Source organism: Lepisosteus platostomus, chromosome 3 (genome assembly GCF_059453375.1).
Source record: "Lepisosteus platostomus isolate fLepPlt1 chromosome 3, fLepPlt1.hap1, whole genome shotgun sequence".
In the NCBI taxonomy this organism is placed as follows: domain Eukaryota; kingdom Metazoa; phylum Chordata; class Actinopteri; order Semionotiformes; family Lepisosteidae; genus Lepisosteus; species Lepisosteus platostomus.
This window is the reverse complement of record NC_142613.1, coordinates 6,034,985-6,051,404: the sequence shown is the minus strand read 5'-3', so window position 1 is coordinate 6,051,404 and position 16,420 is coordinate 6,034,985. Positions and strand designations below refer to the sequence as shown.

At 39.1% G+C, this 16,420-nt stretch overlaps 1 protein-coding gene across 2 annotated transcripts; it reads left to right on the top strand.

The window, feature by feature from the left end:
* The first annotated feature begins 6,739 nt into the window (after positions 1–6,739).
* Positions 6,740–14,717, top strand: npm2a (nucleophosmin/nucleoplasmin, 2a). Of its 2 annotated transcripts, XM_088624090.1 has the most exons (7): positions 6,740–7,178; positions 9,964–10,076; positions 11,804–11,886; positions 13,345–13,461; positions 13,702–13,795; positions 14,054–14,107; positions 14,592–14,717. In XM_088624090.1, the coding sequence occupies exons 2-6, from the start codon at positions 10,016–10,018 to the stop codon at positions 14,104–14,106; spliced, it is 408 nt and encodes a 135-aa protein (XP_088480216.1). In that variant the 5' UTR covers positions 6,740–7,178; positions 9,964–10,015; the 3' UTR covers position 14,107; positions 14,592–14,717. The 2 variants fall into 2 exon arrangements, with proteins under 2 accessions (XP_088480216.1, XP_088480217.1); XM_088624091.1 differs by lacking the exon at positions 6,740–7,178 and having other exon boundaries at positions 7,192–10,076.
* The last annotated feature ends 1,703 nt before the right edge of the window (positions 14,718–16,420 follow it).

The window sequence follows — 16,420 nt, the reverse complement described above, 5'->3', positions numbered from 1 at the left end:
TAAAGTGCAAAACCACCCTTTGCTGGATGAGGATGTATGAATTCTGTTCTTATTCAACATTTTTCTCAGTATGACTGAGGCTGTATAAAACTTTGCAAGGCCCACTTCAGGAAAAGAATACCAACTCTAGTTTTGTCTTGTAATGTGTAAGAACAGGACAGTGCAGCTGTAGGTCTGCGCCACTCGGGACACTGACCAGAGACAAGTAGTTATACGGTAACGATTATATTGTACAAACATTAGCGATTATTCTGTACAGTGGTGCTTAATCAATTGCACGTATTAACAAAAAGGCAGATAAAAAACCCTTTTAGCCACTTGTAAATCAGAAGAACTCATGAAACTATTAAGAGTTCTGGGTATTGAAAGTGAACTATGATCTAAAAGACCAATTGGAAATCTAGCAAAAGGTAATGATGACCATACACTTGAGTGAAAGCACACTAAATAATTATTAACTCCTACATGCATCTGATAAATGTTTTGTCAGGTGGATGTCACACTGTGATCCATAGGGCATAAAACCAAATTTACAAGTTTGAATCTTAATTTAAATAAATATAAACGCCTTAAGAAAACAACAAACTGTGAGATAATAAATATCATGTCTCTTGGTCTAGTGAAGTTGATCCAAATGAATCACAAAGGTAAAAATGCACAGTATGAATTTTCACCATGCACAAAAGAAACATTCATCTTTCTTTTTAAAAAGATTGATGAAGCCTTTACAAAGGTTCCTTGAAAACTGGGAAACCAGGCAGGATGGACTTGAAAATACCTTCAGAAAAAATTGCTGAAAATTACCCATAGCTATTTCAAGAGGACACCAAGCACAACAGGTCAAAAATAATGAAATAATGCCGAGTTCATCAGCTCTAACTATTCTTATTATAAGGGCATGTGCAACCTTTTCCTCCAGACTTGCAAGACAAAGGTGAGTCTGACAGACAGAAAAGAACAGCACAATTTAAAATGGTTATATAAATCTCTCTAAATAGGTGGTAATTTAGGAAAGAACTGCAAAATGTAACCAGCTCTTCCAAAACCTGCCTCTGAAGTTAATTCTCAAGTATTTTTTAATGTGGTGATTCGTAATCTTCCATATATGTTGTCTTTGTAAGGCAATGTGTGCGTGAATCAGTAAACTTAATAACATTGAACATTGCCCTTAAAGGGGCTAGGTTTGGGCAAAAACAACTAGTAATTGCTCAAAACAATCGAAAACACGTACCAGACTGCTCAAATTCCTATTACATGTCAGTTGCAATATAAAGAAAAGGCTGACATGGGAGTCATAGCATTCCTTGACCATGACCATGAGCTCTGAGGAGTAAAGGTGAATGGATACACACTGCACTATGGTTCAGATTTGTACTTCCATCCATAAGGCTATGATGGAGGGAGGCTAACCAAGTCTGAGTGGCTGGGGCACCCCCCTCACCCCCATTAGGTGTGTCCTGAAATAAGTGGAAATCCTTCTTTCTTAAAGTCATTTGAGGATGCTGAATGCATGCCCTGTTTTTTCTATATTGAAAGTGAATATAATACTTGTCATATCAACTATTACATGGACCATTACGACTTACTTACGTGTCCCGGCAGGTTTGCGTGGAAGGTGTGGTGGAGACTGGGGCTGGGGCGCTTGCTTTCACAAATACTGTAACTCCGCCACTGCAGGCTGCCAACAGCTCGATGGCCAGGTCTGCCATCTGACACAGGGGTAGGAGCAAAGCTCTAACCCATAGAAAACACGCAGGCGGAACAGAGGCAACCTGACTAGATGTCAAATTGCAGAACGGCACACAGAGAGAGGAAAGGGTAGCTGCTGAAAGACAAAGTTGACACTATAGTGATTTTTTATGAACTCGGGGATGTATAAAGCCATGGATATCTGACTGAAGCTCGATCAAATGAGGGAAAAACTCATTCTGTTCCCTGCTGCATGGGCTCTGTGACTGCCCGAATTAACGAAAGCTGGATAGTAATCAAAGAGATATTGAATTCAGAATACAATGCAACTTCCTCAAAGAATGGCTGGGTAACCAATACTGCAGAAGCCATTTCAACTCATTGCCTCATGCTCTCTGATCGCGTTTTTTATCCATAATAGATCGCTATTTAGAGCCGTTAAATTATCTTTGTGCACCTGTAATTAGGATCACAATGACTATAGAATTGTTTCTATGTAATGAATGCTTTCTGTCACCTCACCTCTTTTTCCACGTCCACCTGTAGCCATCTGCTCTGTCCTTCACAAAGTTTCATGCTGGTAGAAGAGTTGGTGGTATTTAAAAGATACCAGATCTGTGGGTTTTTTTCTGTCAAACTCATTCAAGCTTGACAGAGCTGATCCTGATGTGTAACCAGCCTCTGAAAGCAGCACTCTTGGACAATTGCCTTTGTTATCGCACTGTGCATCCTATGGTACCTCCAGAACAACATGCTCTGTATAAAGTGATGCAGCCTTCAAACACAGCAGTGCACGACCACAGGGATCAGTGTCAGACAGCAAGCCCAAAACACCCTTGGATGGCTCAATCCAATTTGAGCCTTAACAGTGACTGGTCACCTGGAAATACACATTACAGCCAACTCATGTCAAAGTCCAAACTTGAAGCAGCAATGCCTGGACAATAGGGCTCAGCCTGGGCTCCAAAAGAGTGAGTCAAGCTCAACAGAGTCTCTGGTTTCATGCAGATTCATCTATATCCATTCCTTTGAGGGTGGTTTTGTTAGAAATCGGAAGGAAGGGTGGAAATCTCATTATTCTATTATTATGCATCACAACATTCAGAGTACACTAGAGAACCTTTTTTGGGGGGAAGCACATATGTTACTCAACAAGAATGTACTGAATGCTCAGTTGCGACAATAAAAGAACAAGATTCTGAACCGCCTCAGAGACATTAGTTTAGATTTAACTGTAGACAAATCATCGAAACACACTGGGTCTGACTTTTTCTTGTGGGCAAAGGGCCAATTGACTTAATTTCCAGTACTTGGAATGGGCAGTTTGTACTAAATGGAAAATAAGAACCCCCCCCCCCCCCCCGAGTTCTCCAAGACCAGCACATAAAGTTCTTGTTTAAATAGAGAAACACTGTTAGCTTGGTCCTGGGGTGTATAAATCCAGTGCAGTGTTTTTAGTGTTTTTTTCCTACCTTAACACTTGGTAATGTAATTGAAGTAATTATTTCCTCAATGAGACAGATTCATCACTGTTTCCAGCTCATAAGCTTGGAATAACTTATCAGTACCTGCTGCCGGCTTCAACTTTATTCATACCTATGACACAAGCCTACTGAAAGTCAGATTTAATCAAAACTGAATGTAAATTCGGTTCAGTATTTGCTGCATGAATAAACTAAAACCTGAAAAAATGGAAGAGTATCATTATCGGACAAAACAAAAACAAATCTGTCGAAAACAAGTGCACGCTGGGTAAGACACTACAGCACAAATATTACTTTGAACATACACAGTAGACATTGAACACATTTTTAAATATTCACTGATATATTTACCCTTATCTTATAGGACTGTATTTGACAGCAGATTTACCCGGTCTGAAACCATCACAAGTTGCTAATAATATGACATTCTGGAGATACTAACACTGTCTAAAAACAAACTATGATTCTGAATGCAACAGCTCAGAAATTATTTTTCTGATGGTATGCTTAAAAGACTTTATAGTATCATACCAGTTTACACCATTCAGAAGAACGGAAATTCTACTGTTCTGATTGCAAAATGAATTTCTTTTTATGTATTGTACAGAAGGCTGTTCTGCTCTTTGTGAAACAGACAAAACCCTAATGTGTTAATGTTAACAATTCGGTACCTATGGACAGAAAAAGGACACAGTTAATTATGGTGTAATGATTTCAAGGCATTTTAAATTGTTTCATTTTTTGACTCTTCAATAGTGCCATCTTGTGTGTGAATCAGACAACTCACTGCAAAGTTTCACATTGTTGCAGTTTTTACAGCTTCACAGCAAGTGTTTGAAATATTCAGAATATCATTTGCAACCCCTGTTACAGTGTTCATAGTCCTCATTATGGAAATGTGTGTTTTACCTGACTGCAGGAAGCTAAGAGCCCAGCAATGAGTGTGTGCTACACATATACTTTTACCTACACAATTATATCTCCAATTAGTCTCAACATAAATTGAGTGATTGACCTACCACTCATCTCTTCTTTGATACAAGCAGACCCTTCTGTACATCTGTGGATGCAGATTTGTAGGCCAGTGTCTCGTATTCGCTCTGTAGATAGAAAAGAGATATTTAGAATGTAGTCCTAAAATCTAAGGTATAATGTATATATCCATTACTGTCCCACATGTTAGAATGGTACCAAAGTAGTCAGTCATCTCCTATATTCTTCTGGACAATTTTAAACCCAGTTGTGGTGTTTTGTCCATGTGATCACTCAGACAAATCAGGACTGCACAGAAGACTGTGCCCACTGATAATAAGAGTTGCTTATTAATTTTAATCAGTGCTGCTCAAAATTGAAGCCAGTTCAGAGATGGGGATTATTAGGAGGCCATGATTGGTTTAGGCCAATGGGAAATTTGGCCAGAACTTTGAGATAACACTTGAGATAAGTGTTCATCTGACGAATTCCACAGGAGCCCTTGTGGTGCAAACTCCTGATAATCAATTTCTAGGCAGTCAGAGAGGCTATTTGTCCCCTCTACAATCACCTTACCTTAATTCTGAGGATCTTTGCTTTTAAAGCAAACCCGAACTGTGGCCATTTTAAACAATCAAACACACAACACATACAGACTGCTACTGCAAAGGGACAGGCAGAGACAAACCCCAGCCATGGCACGGCCTATGAAAGAGCTCAGTAAAATGACTCAGTCTGGGTCGTCCCCTTCAAAGTCGTGCCGTTACACTCTCCTAACCTGGCTGCTTCTTGAGACAGAGAAACAAAAACACCATCGAGCACATTGATAAGGGACAAGTTTCTGTCCCTCAGGAATGCAGAAGGCTGGCCATGATACTACCCCTGTCATGATATCTGGATGACTGCACTGTGTGTTCTACTTACAGTAAGTATTCGCAACCACTCAGCAGGACTGAAGACAGGTGAGGTGTGAAAAGACACACATTACAGCCCTAAGCAAAACCGGACTTGATATTTCAGAGGTCAGATTGTGTCTTTCTCTAGGTGTAGTGCCGGGCATAGCAAGCATACGAGCACCCATCAGTGAGATAACGGTGCCAGACAGCAGAAAAAAGCCAGAATATTTTCTAGCTCACCAGTAAAGGAGCCATTAATATCAAAAGGCATCTCTTCTTGTTACAACTCCCAGCCATGCTATATCCTACTGTGAGGGTTAATAGCAATTCGCAATTGTTGCCTCTGCTCTGAGCTCTTTCCCACAGAAGATAACCATGCCAGAAAAACTGCATCTGAAAAACAAATTCTCCAAGACTGGGTGTGAAGAAATAGGAGGTGAAAGGACATTTTACAGATCACTTTATTGGCCATATACAATTCCTTGCATTAGGAATTTGTCTTTTCACAGACCCCAACTTGCTCTCCACGAGACACACAGACGGGAGAGAAGCTGGGGGTCAGAGCGCAGGGTCAGCCATTTATACGGCACCCCTGGAGCAGTCGGGGTTAAGGGCCTTGCTCAGGGGCCCAACAGAGTAGGATTCCTCTTTTGACCGCAGGATACGAACCAGCAAGCTTTCAGCCACAGATCCTTTGCCACAGAGCCACCGCACAGCCCTGGTTAAAACAGACTTAAAGGAGTATTATGAATGATGTTCAAAGAAGACTAACAGATTTTGTTTGAGTATAGCAATTACTTAGAGGTTAAAGTGATTATTAAGGCTGTAAAATGTAAGGCTAACACCTACTTTACAACACCGTAACGCAAATGTTGAGTTTTGGTCACCACAAAGCAGTTCATAGAATAGTTACCAGAATTATTCCTGGTTCAAAGAAATCGATGCCAAATATTCAAAACTCCCTGAAGGTACAAAGTCAACCCAAGTACTACAGTATGTAAAAAGCAGCAATGACAATAATGTTATTACAAACTAAGAATATTTAAGACTGAAATTAGGATCCCCTTCTAAGCCAACTTCCTCTTCTAAGCCAACTTTGGATTCTTTGGGAAACAACTGGAATTAATGCACAAGAAAGCTTGTTTTTTTCCCCGGTTTTGTCTTATGTTATGTTATTTTATATTCTCATGTGTAGAACAAACTCAACACTCCTCATAATAAAGTGTGTACTAAAAGTAGGTTTTTACAATGTCAATAACACGAACAAGGCCCCTTCAAGTGGTCTTCAGCACCTTGTTGGTCTCTAATTCATTTCTATACCACAAAATATTATATTATAGGAGATAAATCTGTAGATGTAGATATGCGTTTTTGAAGTTCAGTGTCAGGGGAAACCACCAAAAATACAAATGTTAGGATTTTTTTTCCCATGAAGAATCATGACAGAGCATGAGAAAAAACAGATGGCCTGGATGTTTTTTGGTTTCAATTATAAAGTCAAAATGCTAGAGAACAGGGGAAGCAGTACTCAATATTGGCAAGAAATTAAAAATGTTATGCTGTATGCCCATTATGCAGGGAAAAAATAACGATCTTTCAATGTTTGGCCCAATGAATCGGATTAAACATGATTTATTCATTCTTAAAATTTTAACAGAATATGCAAATCAGGACAATAATACAAAAATAAGAATTAAGAGAAGTAATCGTCTGACTAAAAAAATAGAAGAAAACGAAAAGCAAAAGAGATGGATTGTACTGCCATCTTGTGTGGAGAAAAGGTCAACGTCTTTAAAATGTCCAATATGATTTTACCAATTAATTTAGTTAAATAACTGGAAGAAACATTTGTTATCAATTCTGAAAACATACTGTAGGGGTATCTTCTGTGTTAAAATTAAACGACGACTGGTCTAAGACATGTTAACAACGGATCATGGGGACAGACTCCATTCACCAAAACATCTGAGTGGAGGGGAAACCACGCGCAACGAAACCTCCTCGTCAGCTCACCTGATGAATCACGTAATTAATGGCCACTCTCTGTATAACACTAGCTTGGCAATTACTAATTAATGGCCACTCTCAGTATAACACTAGCATGTGTAGTCAACCCTGTTCTCGCCGCACTTTGTAGGTAAGTTGGATTCGATTTGCTTGTTAGTTCGCGATTCCAGGTTGCAGCGCAGACGTCACGTGTGAGTTTTTTTTTCTTCGTGGTGTCCAACAACAATTACGACTTCTGTTTTTTTTAATTTTTTTCTTTTTTGTGTCATTGGGAAGCATGTAGCCATAATCCCAAATGACATTAATACCAAGAGTGGGTAGGGAACCATTTCGATGAACGGTAAAAGTGTCTGCATCACGAGTTTTACATCAAACCCTAAAGTTCAAATGCATTGCCCGGTTACGGGTAGTGTTTTTTGTTTGTTGTCTTTTTTTTTTTACCGTTTGAGGAAAACTTTTTTTTGTATTATTTTTTAAGGTTGCTGTTGTCATTTTCGAGTAGCTCGGAGCTGCAGACTTAGTTGCAAATGCCGAACGAGCTGTGTAGTGAAATCACCCTGGCCACTCTCAAATTATTTTTAGTTATTACATCAAAAACCCTTCGTCCTTTTTGGTCTGCACACACTTTGTCCTGTGTTTTATTCCTGCACGAGTAAGTGCACCTACGATGAAGCAGAAACGCTGAAGCTGGGTGACACTGAACATACTGTAGTTTAATACTAAGACTCCCAATGTACAAATTTAATTACACCTAACAGGTGAATGAGCTTAAATGTTGTTTTATTCATTGCATATTCCCTATTGATGGTATAGAAGAGAACCTGTTTGTGTGACCTACTGTATGACCTGGAGCCTATGGCCATGATCCCATTACAAGAAGAGGCTCAATCTTAAAATATTTGAGGTCCGTAATCAAATTGCTGTTGCTTCAATATCACATTAAATATTATGATGGAACCATTACTTAGTTTGTAAATATCAATAAAAGTTAACTGGCCTTTTAGTAATTCCCAACTCCACACTATTGCATAGAAATATATTGACAGAAATAATGCAATTGGATATAGGCTTTGTACATTGGCATTTGTTATTGTTATACTGTATATAAAATAATAAAAACACCTTTAAGAGTTAATTGTATTATGTAAGCCAGCTTTGACGTCTACTAATTGCTTACTCTGACCAGAGGATGGAGGGCTTTATCTTTTAAATTGTGGATTACTTAGCTTGTTTGTTTTTGTACTTCTGGATTAGTGGTAAAAGTAAGGCTTTCAAATTGCGTCTTCGAAAAGTTAAACATTATGCAAACTAGCATTCTCAGATGAAAAGGCTGATCTTTTGTGTGCAGTTTTTGTGCAGCAAAAATGGGAGTATAGGAAAGGATTAAGGGGAACTCTTGTAAATAAATTTACTCATGTAAATAATTCTTTATGGGTTAATTTTGATTGAATGCTATATTGAAAATTCATAGGATTATTAATGTATATGATTTATATGCCTCTGGTTGAATAGAGTAATAGATAAGACTGCTGGGTCACCTGCTGTGTGTTCACAGCATGAGAAAGTAGCAGAACACCGGCATGAAAATCCACTGCACCTGTTTTCTTTGGATTTATCCTGACCTATTAAGCACCAGAGAACATGTGGGACGAGCCCCCATTCTGCTTTTTGTGACACGCATGATGATAATGTCGTACAGCCTTTTTCTAAGAATCTGTTTTACTTTAGCTCTTGAAGGTTTAAAATACATGGGCATTGGACCTGTGATCTGCACTTTGGGCTGCAAAACTACTTTTAGTCATTTGGCCAGAGTTTGCATGTAGAGTCCCTGTTTTTCACTGAACCTGTCTTGGATCCTGTTGAACACCTTTGTGTTCCTTCACGGGGTCTTTCCAAGGGAAGAAACTTAAAAATATAACTAAGCCTTATGTTCCCCTGTTTTACAAATGAATACAAAGCCATTCTAACCTAGAATTGATCTTTTTAGGCATGTGGCCGAGAAGTGGATTTTCAGCATACATGGGAAAGTGATGTGTGCCCCTTTTCAGTGTCTGTGTGCCAGTGTTATTCTGGAGGGGGGTTGTGGGGGCACTGCCAGTTTATTGACCACTGTAGATGATGAATTGTTACATGAAGTCTCAAACCACATGGAGTGTCAGTGCAAATAAAGAACGGCTCCATGCACCACTTCCCTTTCCCAATCACACCCTGGAGGGAGGTTGTAATTGGATTAGCTGTGGGAACAATGCCCCCTAGTTTTCTCCCAAAAAGCACTTGGATGCCACAGAGCCTTCTGACCCACTGCCAAAACCCTGTTCTTCCTGCAGTTTTCCAAACCGAGCCCCTGTGTCTCTCTCAAGGGGAAACTTTTCTAGTACAGCGAAGTTAAATGAAAAAAGCGTTAATCAAAAACATTTTGTCGGACGTGTGGTTGCAAGGAAGGCCTGCTACTGTTCCTTCTCCATGTAGGATCAACAGCGGTTCTGATCGGAGCTATTTTGGAATTAAAATGTTAAACTCCAGAATAGAGCCTTGAGATGTACATCTTTGTGGTTTGTCGATATACAGATGATGATTTGCTGTGCAAACTATCCCAGTACATTATGTCTCTGTGAAGATTTCTCAGACTATTGCGAAGATGAAGGACCGTACGTGGTCCAGATAACAAAAAAGCAAAATATCTCCTGCAGGCAAGTAAAGCCATCATTAAATTCAAATTATTTTTTTCCCCATCTCTTTGTCTCATTCAAATCTGAGTTTCTCTTTTCAGCCTTAACACCACAAAAGTTCTTCTCCCATGCATTTCTGAGAAGCTTGTACTGAAGAGGTTTTTAATGTGGTACTGTGCAACTACAGTGGGCTGACTCCCTGCTCTACTAAACTTTGTCAGGCTGTTTCAGTCTTCTTATTCTCAGCTCGGAACTGGTGGCCACTTAGTGGTGCAAAGAGGCTGCAGCATCAATCCTAATGGATCCTGTGGATGTCTCTTCCATCTCATCCCTTAGTAAACCAGTCTGTGTGCTGTGGGGTAAGAAAATGCCATTGCACAAATCCTGATGTTTCTCCTTGTGGGTGCTGTATGTGGATTAGAATGTTCTAGAGCTACAGTTCAATGTAGTAGGTGGTGACAGCTGTGGTCTTCAAGGGTCATGGATAAGGGGGGTTTCTATTTCTTGAAAACGACAGCTGATGACCAGTAAAAGATGAGTTATTTGGATCAGATTAACCCTACTTTCAGGTCTACAACTGTTCGTAACTTTCTTTCTTGAACTCTTCCATGAAGTTCCTTTGAAAGATGGTATATGCAGTATTGCAGACCAAAGATTTTATTTTCCAATTAAGAAACTGAAAATCTGAGCCAAAAGCAGGAAACACTGTAGGGCTTGTGAGAATGAGCCAATTTGGAATTCCGAGCATCCTTGTGTGTTAAGCTAGTGACAGACGGGTTCAGAGACATTCTTGTAATCGGCTGTCTGTTTTTCAACTAATGTCTTTAACAATTAAGCTGTTAAAAAAAATATGAAAAGCCTACTCTACTGTGAAACTTGTTGGCTATCATTGATTTACTCAGGGGAACCCCAGCTCTGCATTTCAGTCTCAGTTGGCTAAAATGATGAGTAGATTATAAAGTTTTTTGTTGAAACTTGCAGTTTGCTACAGTTTCATGTTACAGGTGAAAATCCAGTAGAAGGCACTGTCAGTACTGAAATAAAACAAGTATCCTGTTTCCTCATGTAGATTTTAGCTGAAGAAAATTAATCAAAGTCCAGCGCTGGGAAAGTTTAGAGAATAAAAAAACTGGAGAATATTTTGTACATGAGCAAAATGTTTTGAAGTTCGTACTGAAACCTTTTTTTGTTTTTTAAGAATTGGCTTGCATCATCTGGAATTAATGATTCTTGTTTTAAGTGTCGGATTTCTATGATCTGTGAGATGCTGTTTTTACAGTGACTTTGTAGCATTCATTAGTCCTGTTCCTCATTTCCGTTCATAAGGTTTCCTGATTTTTATTGAATCTCTGCTCGTAATTGTTTAAATTAAAGTACTTGCATATAAACTTTAAACATAAAAATAATTGCAATGCCTTTACTGGCTAAAATGTTGTTTAATTGACTGGTGCAATGCACACATTGGAAACAGTATGTTGAGAAAGCATGTGTTTTGGGCTTTCTGCTACATAAATATTTTGATCTTTGGATAAATGGATGGGCCAGGAATAATTCTGATATTGGCTGTTTTTGTCCTGTTGTATTAACAGCTTCTGACCAGATTAGGTTATAGTGACTTCTACTTTAATAAACATTTTTAGAAAATACCGCACTGAAGATTTAAGTTGATGTCCAGTAAAGTTTTTTAGTTGCCCTTGTACTAGAAAGCCTAAGACATTGTCCTACGATTGCCAGCAATATGATCATTATTATTGAAAAAGGAACAGCCAATGGCTTACTGGCGTGGTCACTTACAGTATATAATTAAATTGTTCTCTGTTAAACAACCTTTTTCTATAACTCTCTGGGCTGGCACGTCATGTCAGGAGGTGTAGGAAGATGACTCACAACCTATTACTGCTGATGTGAATTTTAGAAAAGCAAAGCCTCTCTGCTAAATACAACATGCTTTAGTAGTATTTTTTCAGCTTTCTGGTGTCTTTCCATTACGGGACTTTCACAGTTATAAATATATTCCAAATGTACTCGTAGGTATTTTATATACACTCTTACACCCACCCTCTGCCTCTTTCTATGCTCTGGACAGGCTGTGAGCTGAATGGCAGCCAGAGGAAGTTTAATTTTGAAGTGGAAGACGACCTTCTGGAGAACCAGCTCTTTATCAAGACGGTCAGTTTGAATGGCAGGCACAACACTATAATAAAGCCTTAATTAACATTTGGGGAAATGGGTTTGATTCTGAATCCCACAGCATGAATTAATCTGTAGCATTATGTATTGTTTATTCCCCCTAGAATCTGCTGTGATTGCACCTGTTCAGCACTGGGGCAGGAGTCCTTAACCGGAAACTTGATTTCTTCCAGTAGCAGCTTGTGAGTTGAGCCTAATGCTGTTTTATTGAGATTTTTGAATATTCACTCCTTTGAACACATTACAGACCATCACTTAATGCAAGCACAATGTGTTTTAACACTTAACTGTAGAAAATGCTTGGCTTGTAACGGTCACAAAACGGAGAGATCCGTCTTTTAAGTATCTGAAAGGACTGAAGGTGGATCAGCCTTATAAGTAATACATTTCATTTAGAGATCGCATATGCTGGTTTTGAGCAAATTGATCTGTGCTTTCAGATTATTGACAAGATTAAGCATATACAGTGGGCAGTCACAAAAATATGTATTTAATATTTCATTGCTGTTATTATAAGCGTTTAACTTGAATTTCAGCCTGTACTACAAATAAATCAATAAGCAATTGGGAAACTTCTAATTGATACTGGGGAAAAATACATCAGTAATCTGTGCAAAGTGGTGAAGGGGAAACCTGAATGAACTAGAACTATTTATTATCGCAATAAACAATTCCTGCCATTTCTTGTGGGTTTCTTCAGAATTAAGTGGTTCCTGATGGTTTAAAAGGTGTTTGAAGGGAGGAATGCAAAGAAACAGCATTAGCCTCCTCTCATGTTTCAATTGGTTTCACTACTCGAGTTGTAAAAGTTGTAAAATTAAAACAATGTCCATAGTGTGTAGCGATGCATGTTTATTACCGGTCTTATTTTACTCTGGAGCAGGATGCTGTGGGGAGTTTGAATTCCACACTGGGCAAATGAGCCTGGCCAATACTGGTCAAGTCAGTTCCAGAGTGTTGAACTAATACTATTAAATCTGTCTGACGGTGCCACTACATGCACATGCCAATTCATTCAGTGAGAATGCAATGGCTTTTCATGTTCTTCCAATTAAATGTGACCACTTCTTACACATCATCCGCATCACTGTTCCTTTTCAGTGTACAGTATGTCTGGAGCTAAGGGTCCACCACTGGGGTCCGGCTATGAGGGCTCACCACGGTAAACTGAGCAATGAATACAGGTTACAAACGAGTCTTTGTTAGAAAACTAATCACTCTTCGCCCATGGAACAAGGAACTTTAAACTTAAAGGTATTTTTTTATCTGCATTTAGTCAAAGATCAGACAGGCTCAGCTATGGTGTGGAACAAGATTGATCAACAATTAGCCAACCCACCCAGGGGCATAAAAAGAGAAAAATAACGGTTCCACCTAGTAAAACAAAGGCTTCATTTATTTCAAGTGTTGTTACTTGTCTTCCTGATTGGATTCTAGATCTGCCTGAGTGAGGACGCCAGTGACGATCTGCACGTTATTGAAGTGGAGGCCAGGATCATGCAGGATGTCCGCCCCATCCCAATCGCCACCCTGCGGGCCTCGGTCCAGCCCATGGTCAGCCACAGACCGGCGTCTGCTCCTGGGACAGTGAGGGAGGCGGTTGTTGATTTATGGGCAGTGTCGCCGAAAGGCCAAAACTAATTAGTGTAAAACATAAATGGCATGGGTTAGTCCTTTGAAAAGTGCGTGGCAAAGCAAGAAGAGTCCTTAGGCAGGACCGGTTCCTATTGTTCATCCCACACCCTCGCTCACTCCTCCCAATAACACGTCTGAACGAAAGCTGCTCTGTTGCAGGTGAGCTTCTATTGCTTTGAGTTAATGCCGCCGGTGACCTTTAACCTGCGCTCAGGGCAGGGGCCTGTCTATATTTCTGGTCAGCACTTCATGTGTGAGTATCTGAAGATGGTTGAGAGATTGAAAACTTGTGATACAAAAGCAACACGTGAACAATGTCAAGAAATTAGGCCATGAAAATTATTCTTGCTAGACTTATTTCAGTAAGAGCTATTTATGTACAATTTTAAATTCTGAATCCATTGTGTTTTGTACCAAAACAGGTTACATTTATGTTAATTATCCTTAACCTGTCCTTCTATGAATGCAAAAAATGGTTACTTTTTTTGTTTCTCGTGTTTGTCTTTTACAGTGGATTTAGAAGAGGAAGAGAAATTCTACTACTTGCGTTCCAGTAGTTGCTAAGGTGAGGAAAGTGAGTAACAAAAAGAATGCTCACAATTCAATCCAGATTGATTTAGTGACTTCAGTCTGCTGACACTGAGGATATTTGTAAAAATTACCAATTAAAAAAAAAAGAGATCAAGAGTCAGGACTTGGAAACAAGTTTAGACTTTGCAGGGACTTCCATTTCAATGACGGAGGGAGCTTGAGACCTGCAGAAGAATTTTGTCTGACCATGTCTTTTTGTGGATGACAGAGGCTTCAGAGTCTCCATCTTAGCTGTGCTTATGACTCGGTGAGTTTAGGGCTGTGTTAATAAATAAATTTAGGAAATCCAGAGTTGCTTTTACTTTCAATACCCACCAGTTTAAAAAAACTCCCTTGATTTACATGTGGAAGCTGTGTACAGATACTGTATGTGACCTCGGCTTCAACAGTTCTAGTGTTTTTTTTATCCAGAAACTAGGATATGCGTATGCCCATTAAAGTTTGTCTTCTCTTCACAGGTCTCCCCAAATAAAAGAATTATAATTTGTTCTTCAACCCTTTCCTGGTGACTCTTAAAAGACTTAATAATATGATTATTCGGTTGTTTTTACATAATAATAACAAGCAATTTTTTTTTATTTGCATTTGTTGTCTCTGTTGTGCTTTGTATCCACACTGTTGGGCTGCTGAGTACAAATCCACACTGCCTGTCTGAAGTAATAAGATCTCTGCTGGGGTATTGGAGCAGATCGGTGAAATCTCCAATGCTCAAAAAAGAAAGAGCATCACCTCTGAATGATAACCCCATGGAAACCGTGGAAAGCTGTCAGTATGTATCAAAGATGGCAAAACCAGATCTGTGTTTCAAGAACTGTCTGTCTTATTGATATAAAAGTAGGAACAAAGAACACTCGCGTTAAAACGCTGAGTACTGAGCATACCTTCTTTTTCATTCCCTCCTGTTCAGCTTTGAAGAGTCTTTTTCACCTCTGTTCTTGTAGATAATACTTACTTACAAAAAGATTTTGGAGCAAGAAAACCACTCACTGATGCACTGAGTTAAATTATGTAAGTGAGAAAGAATGATGCTTGTTTTCTCAGCATGGCTTACCAAGTGTTCTCGAGTTCTCATCCACACAGGAAGCACAAGTGTGCACTTTTCTGTACTTGTATATAAATGAGTGGTTAGGTTTAGGGCAAGGGATAGAACTTAAGATTAGTGCTGGTAAAATTAAATGTGCTACAGTAAATAGGAGTGGTGCCAAGAACCCTTCAAACTCCTGTCTTTTTAAGCCCCGGTCTTGAGGGTTTAAAGCTTAACCAGTATTCAGAGAGCAGGAAACCTGCTTTATAAACTCCAGGGCCCTGCTAGGACTGTCCTGCCATATCTGTTTCCTAGTAAATCTCAGGAGCTGCCAAAGAAGGAGTGAAAGAAAGGCAGGTTATAAAAAGGCTCCCTTCAATTTATCATGAGAATAGTTCTTTAATGATTGAAGAAATAAAACTGATGGAAACCATGGGCAATATAGTGGCCATTTAATTTGTTAGTGTTAAATTTATGACTTTGAAAGTTGTTTGTATTCCTTAAGAAAAGAAGTATTTCTCCATGAGAAGTAATGTCAACAATCCTATATAGGGTATAAGGAGTGTGCCAAAACCCTGGTTACCTCAAAATGTTAAAAAGAATATGAAGAGAATTCTTACATTTCTTACACTGAAATCAAAATACTAAAGTGCCTTACATTAATAAACCAAAATTTCTTTCTTGATTTACGACAACTTGATTTACTTTCTTTTAAATGATTGAATATAGAGAACACAGTAGACTATTCAGAGATAGGAAAAGTGTGGCCTATTTGTGAGAGTTACAGTATCTGTTTCTCTACAAAAAATGTAGAGAAATTGGAAATGTCTGTAACTTGGCTGTTAGAGAATACAAATGACTGCAGCAAGACTCAGGTGTCCAGCAGGTTAATATGGAGAGAGGAATGGGCACCAGAAAGAGCAACTGCAATTAGGAAACAGTCAGTGGTAAGGGAATCTCTTTGCCTGTGTTTCTTTATAAAGGCTGGGTGGGTTTGTTGCTCAACCCACCAGATGAGTTTATGTCCCTGGAGGAAGGGCTTCAAACTTAATGTTCAGTCACCCCAGAAATTATAAATATTTTTGAACACTCATATGGCCCAACCAGTAAATGTGTTTGTTTTTGAAAGTGGTTGAAGCCTATAATCCAGCCATCTGTGTTTCCAGTCAGAGGCTCTTCCAGCAACTGAGTACAGGCTGCATTTCCAAAGTGGTGGGATACACTGACCGTATGGGGCTGCAGGGGTGTCTTACATCTTACGTC

Bases quoted from the DNA above. Each gene is read 5' to 3' on its own strand.
- npm2a (XM_088624090.1), top strand. From the start codon at position 10,016: ATGGATCCTGTGGATGTCTCTTCCATCTCATCCCTTAGTAAACCAGTC. The intron at 10,077-11,803 runs GTAAGAAAATGC...TGCTCTGGACAG, and splicing joins ACCAGTCTGTGTGCTGTGGG to GCTGTGAGCTGAATGGCAGC. The intron at 13,796-14,053 runs GTGAGTATCTGA...TGTCTTTTACAG, and splicing joins TTCTGGTCAGCACTTCATGT to TGGATTTAGAAGAGGAAGAG.